The 9,715-nt window shown below is 41.7% G+C and overlaps 1 protein-coding gene across 1 annotated transcript in view; it reads left to right on the top strand.

Annotated features, from left to right (window-relative positions):
• Positions 1-825: 825 nt before the first annotated feature.
• Positions 826-9,715, top strand: part of LOC114645718 (purine nucleoside phosphorylase-like) — a 51,519-nt gene continuing 42,629 nt past the window's right edge. The window contains exon 1 of the mRNA XM_028793535.2: positions 826-1,146. Coding sequence (XP_028649368.1) covers positions 1,124-1,146 — 23 coding nt within the window. The 5' untranslated portion in view covers positions 826-1,123. The remainder of the gene's footprint in view (positions 1,147-9,715) is intronic.

The following is a 9,715-nucleotide window of genomic DNA, read 5'->3' as shown; positions in this document are numbered from 1 at the left end:
CCTGTCAAGAAGTTAAAAAATTAGCTATGTTGTATGGATCTCTTGTGTGCTTATTATATGTTGAAGCATAACCATTATGCTTTACCTCCCTTCATCTAACCTGCCTTTCTTGTACTAAATTTGTGGTTTTCATCGGTTTCCGGAACAGCAGATGGTGCAAGTCTCTAGGAAACCACCACGGAGGACGGCGTGTCCGTGATTCACTCACAGGACACATTGCCAGGAAAGCCGACCGTCAGGCGCTCACTTATTAAAACAACATTACATTACATTGCGCAAGAAAACAGGGAGAAAATGCAAACAAAACACACTGTAACTGATCTAAATAAACATACGAAGGTTCAAAATACCGACCACCTGCCCGGATGCTGCTACCCAAAATGCATTTTTTTTCATATGAACTTGATGCGAAAGGAAAGAACAAACCCGAACTCACATAGACGAGTCAGCTCACAGTCATACATTTTGTATACATGTTGAGTTTTTTTACAGTACAATTCTTCTTTGATTAGTAAGCAGAATACTAATTAGGTACTGATTTTTTTTTTATGAAAGCGCCGCTTTCAAATATTGTAACATTCGAACGCGCTTAATGAAGTTACGTTCGCCAGTTTCATGAGATTACTTTATTTATAAACGGCAAACACACTCCTCTTAAATCGCCTTGAGCGCTGTATATTGAGAGGCGGCTTTTCATGCCCGCAAATTATGCCATAACTGAGGCGTGAATCCTTCTTTCATGTTTGGACAACGCCTTCCCAGGAGCCTATGAAAAACTGAATATGAAATTAGCTTCAGTGACGTATCGGGAGATTCATTAAAGGCCACCGACGCGCGTTGTTACGTCGAGTCACACCGCTTCCTGGACCGTTTTACTGCCATCTAGTCCAGCTGATCAGGTCAGAAGGCTTTACCTCCCAGCTCGAGAGGATACAGTGACGGAGTCCGATCGTCTCAACCCGAAACATATCTATAATTCTGTTAGTTATTTGCATCATTTACAGGTTCTCTACAGCTATTACCGGTACTTAAAGTTCTCAGTCGCTGGCACAGATCTCCATCAGGAATATTTCGGCGCACATCCCAGCTCGCTTCTCTTTGAAAGGCATCTTCGCATAGCACCATGTTCCAGGAAGACGAAAAACGGTAAGCAGCGTCATTTTGTATCTTCCGAAACAGTGAGATCTGATCCGACGAGGAAGGTCGTGTCACACGTGTAGACCCTTTTTTTTTTTTATCTCGCACGTGTAGCCCCTCTTTATGCGTTTTTAGCGCCACTGGGGCTTGGCGCTGCATTTTGCACATGTGGCAGTACAACCGATGTAGGATGTCATTTTCAAATGGTGGTTTATTTTTTATGCATAGATAATGAATATATTATTCATTTTATTAATCAAACGAATGTTAAGAAATATACAAATATTTCAGAAAGCTTTCTTGTGGGAAAATGTTAGATTGTTGACTGCGATACCAACGTTAACTTTGTGTGCACATGTGAATGTAATGATGCGTTTATTTATTTACTTGTGTATGTATGTACAGTATGTATGTATAGCTGTATTCGTGCCTATCTATCTATCTATCTATCTATCTATCTATCTATCTATCTATCTATCTATCTATCTATCTATCTATCTAATGTCTGTCATGCGACTCCTCGCGAACAAATGGGATTAGAACCTTGCTCGTGATCTTATTTGAAAACTTCCGATCTGATAGGTTCTAGAAATTCGAAAACAATTATGTAGCAGCAACATGGTTTGCACGTTACCGGTGGGCAGAAAAGAATACTGCTTTTAAATCACGGTCCCCGCGAGCCCTTCTATTACAAATCCCCCAGAACACGCTACAGACGCGGTCAGAATTCATATCCCAGTTTACTTTCTTAAAATTGTAAACAACGGGCGGAGAATTCACATATGTTTAGCTATCTAGCCTTTTGCACCATTTTATTTTGGGACGGTTGGTCAGCGTGTTTCACAAGTTTAAATTAACATTGTTATCTATTCAGACTTTGAAGTGAAATTAACATTGTTATCTATTCAGACTTTGAAGTGGGTCGGTACGCTTTATTATTCCGTTATTCCTTTTCACCGGCGCACTACGGGCTCATGGTTGTGCACCGGCACCACTTGCTATAACTCTCGAACTTTCCGTACGCGTTACACTCCAATAAAAAAAACTCCGCTTTATTATTTCATATTAATTTATGAACGTTCACGAAAGACCAAGGGGGTCCCCCTACAGCAAGGGGGTGTCCCCCACTCTGTTTGATGAAATATACGTTTATCAGCCCACACGAAACAAGGCGGGTGACCCCCCTCTATTCGATATAATACATGCATACATATAAGGAACTTATACTTGCTTCTTACATTTAATTGGCTGTATTAACTGTTGTTAGAATACTCTTTTAATAGATTTTTTAAAATTATTTTATCTATCTGTCTGTCTATCTATACCAATCCCAGTTTTAATAAACTCTAAAATAAATATCGTGGGAAAATCAGAAATATTAAAATACAAAGGAATAGATGTAACACCACCATTTCCGCATCCCCACTTTAAACTATAACAGTTATGGAGATTAAAAAAAATGGAAGATTAAAATGCGACTTTTAATACAGAAGAACAGGTGTAAATCCACAATTTTTTGCATCCACGTCCAAACACACGCGGTGTCTGTAGTAGGACGAGCAGCCATACACGTACGCAACGTCCTTTTTAATGCTCAGTGCTTTTTTTCCTGAAGTCATCTACAATTTCCTCTTTAACTTTACCGTAATCATTTACAAATTACATTATAATTCCAGTCACCGAAGAACGTCAAAAGGAAATCGCGGTTGATCGGGTTCCCCTTTTCCAGCCATGGCCGGTCGAATTAAATAGATTGGCCTCCGATGAATAACGGATTAGAAAGCCGGTCCGATTGGCGGAAATACAACCCGCGTGACTCACTTCACACATGACTGACAGTGACGTGTACAGCGGTTTTATGAGCAGGAGGTGCGTATGAAGAGCTCAATGGTGGTGGGGCAAATCTTGTGGCTTATCTTGATGGTCAGAGTCATTCGTCTTAATGCGGAAATAGAAAGTACACTGGCATTTTCATATCTGCGACATATTTGTTATTTGACGTCGCTATGGTGACGCCGCCTGCCTTTTCATTTCGCTTTAAAATAACTCGAGCGTTGTAAAGTCCTTCCCAACAGTTCAAACAGAAGCGTAATCCATACATCTTTACAAACAAACAGCATAACATTCGCAGATCCGCCTTGTCTCACGCAAGGTAGCTGAGTCTATCCCGACAGTTTGTAGGGCAAGGCAGGAACCAACACAAGTCACACCAATGCTTACAACCAGCAATAATTTAAAAATCTTATTTCACCAGTCAATGTAAGTTAAATATTGGAATGCGTTGAATCGCTACTTTAATGTAAAGTCTGAAATAAAGCAAGGCTTATACAATTAGTTTATTGGGTTTTGTGCTTCATCATGAACTAATTCAGCGCCTTGAGCTTGGGAAAGGTGCTATATAAATAAAATGTATTAATAATAATACTACTAATAATAATATTACTGGACAAAGAACCCAGAAAGGTCTTTGCTTATAAAATTGATTCTTTGTGCTTTGAAAAGGTTTCTAATTTGTGGACAAAAAAGAGATCTTTATTATATAATAAGATATCTTACAGGATACTAATATCTTACAGGATGCTAACAGGTAAAGAAAACCTGAACTTAGCTTCTGTTATTCTGTTATTTTTTTTCTCTGAATTCACTGTCGTAATCTTCTTTATTTATTTATCTGGTTTGTACAATGCTATATACTGTATACCCTGCCGTTCTTTCTTATATTCTGTAAGTGCCTTGAGCATGGGAAAGGTGCTATATAAATAAAATATCTTATTATTATTATTGTACGCAACAAGAGTCCCTTTAATATCAGGAACACACTGACATCAAGCAAGTCTGATTTCATATTTTCAAACTGTTTAATGAAACTTGTTACCGTTCAAAAGAAAAGTTCCTTCTGGAGTTCTTAATTGATTGGTTCCCCTATCCTATGGCATCGAAATGTTTTTATACAGGGTGATTCAAAAAGATTCATCCGATTTCAAAGTGCCATATTTTTACAACCGTGAGGCGCCTAGGAACCAATCACATACTGATTGAAAGAGGGGGGTCATACAGTTTCTGACTGTCATCGGAAGACGGCACCCCTCAGTCTGCGAAGAGATGGCGACCCCTGAGTAGAAAGCGTTTTGCGTTCTCCACCTTAGAAAGAGTGAATCCGTCATGACTGACTATCGCGTTGATGTTGTCTGTACAGATGGAGGAGGTCACATTGAGCCCTTATAAAAGTACATAATACACTTTATGCTCACCTAAACCATTTACAATTTACTGCATTGTTCTATAATTATTTAGAAGTGAAATCAATCATTTTGAAATAGGATGAATCTTTTTGAATTACCCTGTATTTTATAAATCTAGAAAGCTCACCCAAAACCCCTCGAATAACTAGTATAACACCATAACTGAAAACCCAATGTCTGCAGTAAAATCAGGAAGTTCAGCTTGGACGATGCTCTAGACCAGAGTCACATTAGTTAATTCATTTTACCCGTTATTTATGTATTTATTTGCATATATTTCATTTAAAATATAATATAGTTTAAGTTTACAATTTATAAGAATTTTAGCCGTCGCATTATACCCGATTTTGTCATTTTTCCTATTAACTAGTCTTTTTTTTTTTGCTGTGGAGTTTTTGAATTGAATCCTAAAAACAACATTCAATAGCAAACTGAGCGAACAACCGTGGGGACGAACAACACTGAACTGTGTGTGTCATATCCAGTAGCGTGAAGAACAGTTTAAATAGCCAAATCACGTAGACATGTGGAATTAAAAGCATGGTGAGGACGATACATGCTAATCCAAGATTTAAAAAAAAATAATAATTTCCGCATGTAACATTTGTAAATGATTGGTAGATTCCGATACGAGCTGCACAGTGGCGCAGTGGTAGCAGTCATTAGACCAGGGTTTGCGTCCCAGGTTCTCATGTATTGTAGTGACCAGAAACGTTCAGGATTGTGATCCTACTCTAATGTTCGGGGTGACGTTTTTACACGTGGTGCAGTTATTTTTGTTGTCATGCGCAGTAGAAGCGCGGGTTAGTTGTTTGCCGACAGGCTTGTTGGATAGACGTACGCTAGAAGCGCTCCGTACTCTAAGCCACAACGACGACCTGTTAGATAGATAGATAGATAGATAGATAGATAGATAGATAGATAGATACTTTCCCAATGGGAAATTCACATTCTTCAGCAGCAGCATACTGATACAATAAATAATATTAAATTAAAGAATGATAATAATACAGGTGAAAAAAACAGACAATAACTATGTATAATGTTAAAAATTAACGTTTACCCCCCCTGGTGGAATTAAAGAGTCGCATAGTTTGGGGGAGGAATGATCTCCTCAATCTGTCTGTGGAGCAGCACAGTGACAGCAGTCTGTCGCTGAAGCTGCTCTTCTGTCTGGAGATGACATTATTTAGTGGATGCAGTGGATTCTCCATAATTGATAGGAGCCTGCTGAGCGCCCTTCGCTCTGCCACAGATGTTAAACTGTCCAGCTCCATGCCAACAATAGAGCCTGCCTTCCTCACCAGTTTGTCCAGACGTGAGGCGTCTTTCCTCTTAATGCTGCCTCCCCAACACACCACTGCGTAGAAGAGGGCGCTCGCCACAACTGTTTGATAGAACATCTGCAGCATCTTATTGCAGATGTTGAAGGACGCCAGCCTTCTAAGGAAGTATAACCCGCTCTGTCCTTTCTTGCACAGCGCATCAGTATTGGCAGTCCAGTCTAATTTATCATCCAGCTGCACTCCCAGATATTTATAGGTCTGCACCATCTGCACACAGTCACCTTTGATGATCACTGGGTCTATGAGGGGTCTGGGCCTCCTAAAATCCACCACCAGCTCCTTGGTTTTGCTGGTGTTCAGGTGTAGGTGGTTTGAGTCGGACCATTTAACAAAGTCATTGATTAGGTCCCTATACTCCTCCTCCAGCCCATTCCTGATACAGCCCACGATAGCAGTGTCATCAGCGAACTTTTGCACATGGCAGGACTCCGAGTTGTATTGGAAGTCCGATGTATATAGGCTGAACAGGACCGGAGAAAGTACAGTCCCTTGTGGCGCTCCTGTGTTGCTGACCACAATGTCAGACGTGCAGTTCCCAAGACGCACATACTGAGGTCTGTCTTTAAGATAGTCCACGATCCATGCCACTAGGTATGAATCTAATCCCATCTCTGTCAGCTTGTCCCTAAGGAGCAGAGGTTGGATTGTGTTGAAGGCGCTAGAGAAGTCTAGAAACATAATTCTTACAGCACCACTGCCTCTGTCCAAGTGAGAGAGGGATCGGGTGTAGCATATAGATGATGGCATCTTCCGCTCCCACCTTCTCCTGATATGCAAACTGCAGAGGGTCAAGGGCGTGTTGAACCTGTGGCCTAAGGTGGTGAAGCAGCAGCCTCTCCATGGTCTTCATCACATGTGATGTCAGAGCAACAGGCCGAAAGTCATTCAGCTCACTAGGACGTGATACCTTTGGGACTGGGGTGATACAAGATGTTTTCCAAAGCCTCGGGACTCTCCCCTGTTCCAGGCTCAGGTTGAAGATGCGCTGTAGAGGACCCCCCAGCTCCGATGCACAGACCTTCAGCAGTCGTGGCGATACTCCATCTGGACCCGCTGCTTTGCTGGCACGAAGTCTCCTCAGCTCTCTGCTCACTTGCGCTGTTGTTATTATGGGTGGGGATGTTTTTCCTATGCTGGTATCAGCAGAAGGATGTGTGGAGGATGCAGTACTCCGAGGTGAGAGTGAGAGTGGGTTAGGGTGGTCAAACCTGTTAAAAAAGTTGTTCATTTGGTTTGCTCTCTTCACGTCTCTCTCAATGGTGGCACCCCGCTTCGAGCTGCAGCCAGTGATGATCTTCATCCCATCCCACACTTCCTTCATGCTGTTATTCTGCAACTTCTGCTCCAGCTTTCTCCTGTACTGCTCCTTCGCCGCCCTGAGTTGGACTCGGAGTTCCTTCTGCACGCGCTTGAGCTCATGCTGATCACCGTCTTTAAAAGCCCTTTTCTTCTGATTCAAAAGGCCCTTGATGTCACTTGTAATCCATGGCTTGTTGTTAGCATAGCAGCGTACTGTTCTTACAGGAACTACAATGTCCATACAGAAGTTGATGTAGTCAGTAGTGCAGTCAACAACTTCCTCAATGTTCTCATTATGAGATCCCTGCAGGATATCCCAGTCTGTAGTTCCAAAAAGTTCTCTCAGAGTATTCTCAGCCTCCGGGGTCCACTTCCTGAATGATCGTGTGGTTGTAGGTAGGACTCTAACTTTTGGTTTATAGTGAGGCTGAAGCTGAACCAGGTTATGATCTCCTTTCCCAAGCGCAGGCAGCGGGGTGGCGCTGTATGCGTCTTTAACGTTTGCATACAGTAAATCAATAGTCTTATTTCCCCGGGTGTTACAGTGCACATACTGGGAGAATGCAGGTAATGTTTTGTCCAGCGTCACATGGTTAAAGTCTCCAGCGATTAGCACAAGCGCCTCAGGGTGCTGCGTTTGTAACTTAGCAACAGCAGAATGGATGATGTCACTCGCTGACTCCACGTCTGCCCGAGGAGGAATGTATACAATAACAACAATGACATGTCCAAACTCTCTGGGCAAATAGTAGGGACGTAAACTTACGGCCAACAGTTCGATATTTTGTGGTTCATCCCACAGTCCGAAGACACTCAGGTTAGGTGAACTGGCAACACTAAACAGGACCTAGTGTGTGTTTGTTGTGTGGATGTCTGCCCAGTGTTAAATGGGATAGGCTCCACCACTATTGGTTTGATATATAAGAACGTTGGAAAATGTAACGGAAAATGACATTCCGATAAAACATTGTAAAATGCAGTTCTGTAATTCAAGATTAACACCAGAAAAACCTGGAGAATAACATAGTAACATATTACTAAATTTCAAACTAATAACACTGGTTGATACGTATAGGGAAAACTATATATCTTGGGTTTTGTTAAATATGATTATGGAAATGTCTCTCTTATCTGTGAGAGTTTATACCATATACAGTAAACTTTAGTTTAACATATTTTTTTAAAGGAATAAAGGTCAAAGGACGGGATATAAAAGAGGCAATTGCATGAGATTACATCGGATCAGTACAGTTCAGTTCAGACCGATTGGCAAAGGGGTGATCCAGAGAAGGCTCGAGGCCGACCGCCAGAAGCTGTGGGGTTTTCTTTCTTGTGCATGTTACATTGAATAAAGGAAGACGACACTTGTTGTTAATGTTTGCCCCGTCTAAATTTGTGCAACGACACACTAGCGAAACACCCCGACTATAAAGTCCTCAAATAAGATGTACTAAAAGCTACGTATAAACAAAAATAAAGTCTCCGCTCGTTCTTACAAATGTGACATTTTACATTTCTTTATGAATTCTGCACACGTCTGGATTATCAATATACCGCGCTTTACTTAAAATAAACTTTTATGCCCCCTTTTAAAGTGCCCACCACGTTTCTGCTATTTCCAAAACATATCAAGCCATACGATTTCAATTAAAACCGGTTTGAAGGTCTAGCCCTAGTCATTCCCGATTAAGACCGGCTGGCAATAGCACTTTATTAGTGTAGTTGACAAATGTAATAAAAACTATGAGAGATAGTTGGGAGGAAAATCCTGGACTGCAGCGAGAGAACTGGAGCAGCACTGCTTTACATTTCGCTCCACTTCCGCCTCGGGGGCGTGGCAGACTGCGGCTGGGCAGGGCATAATAAATAGAAAAGGAGCGTAAGAGTGCCAGCAAAGGCGTGCCTGACGGCGGCAGATAAAGAGGAAGAAAAGTCAAGTGTACTGGACCACAACATAACGAAACAAAACACCTTTTACCACAAACAGCGTGAATTGTTTATGTTTGTAAATGTTCAGAGATTCTATAAACAAAACCTGTGCTGCTTTACAATTTACGCGTAGAGGAATGGATGCGCTCACAGCTTTCAGGCCCCTCGTTATAGAGCGCTATGCCTTCCGTAACCCCGTGGTGAAGCCTAACCCACTTGGTCACGTCTGCCGGGAAGAGCGTGACGTTGATCACGTGATCGGTGGGATGACTGGCTGTGGGTTTTATTCTCGATGAGGTCATTTGGTGTGTGGCGATCCGAAGTTTTACGCATTTGTTTTATTTGCATTCCCTGGTCATCAAGACCGACTGGCAATGAAAAATTTTGATGGGTGTGTATTTGAGTGTTCAATTATCCAGGGCAAGTCGCAGGACAGCTGGAGCCTGTCCCAGCAATAATAGGTCATAAATCAGGAATAACCCCCAGGACAGGGTGCTATTCCAAGGCAGGGTGAACACACACACACACACATACACACACACACACACACACACACACACACACACGGCCAAATTTAATAATGCCAGTTCTCCTAACACCTGTTTTGGCAAATACTCCCAGGATAAGAGCCAACACTTGAAGGAGATAAGCTAGTTAGAGGAGCAGTGCAATGTTTTAGATAGATAGATAGATAGATAGATTTAAGGTTATATAAAAGCTCTCAATTATGTTTTCAGTTAGCAACAATATTATAAATAAAGA

Source organism: Erpetoichthys calabaricus, chromosome 2 (assembly GCF_900747795.2).
Source record: "Erpetoichthys calabaricus chromosome 2, fErpCal1.3, whole genome shotgun sequence".
Lineage (NCBI taxonomy): Eukaryota > Metazoa > Chordata > Cladistia > Polypteriformes > Polypteridae > Erpetoichthys > Erpetoichthys calabaricus.
Note: the sequence above shows the minus strand (reverse complement) of the source record. Positions and strands in the feature narration are given on the sequence as shown.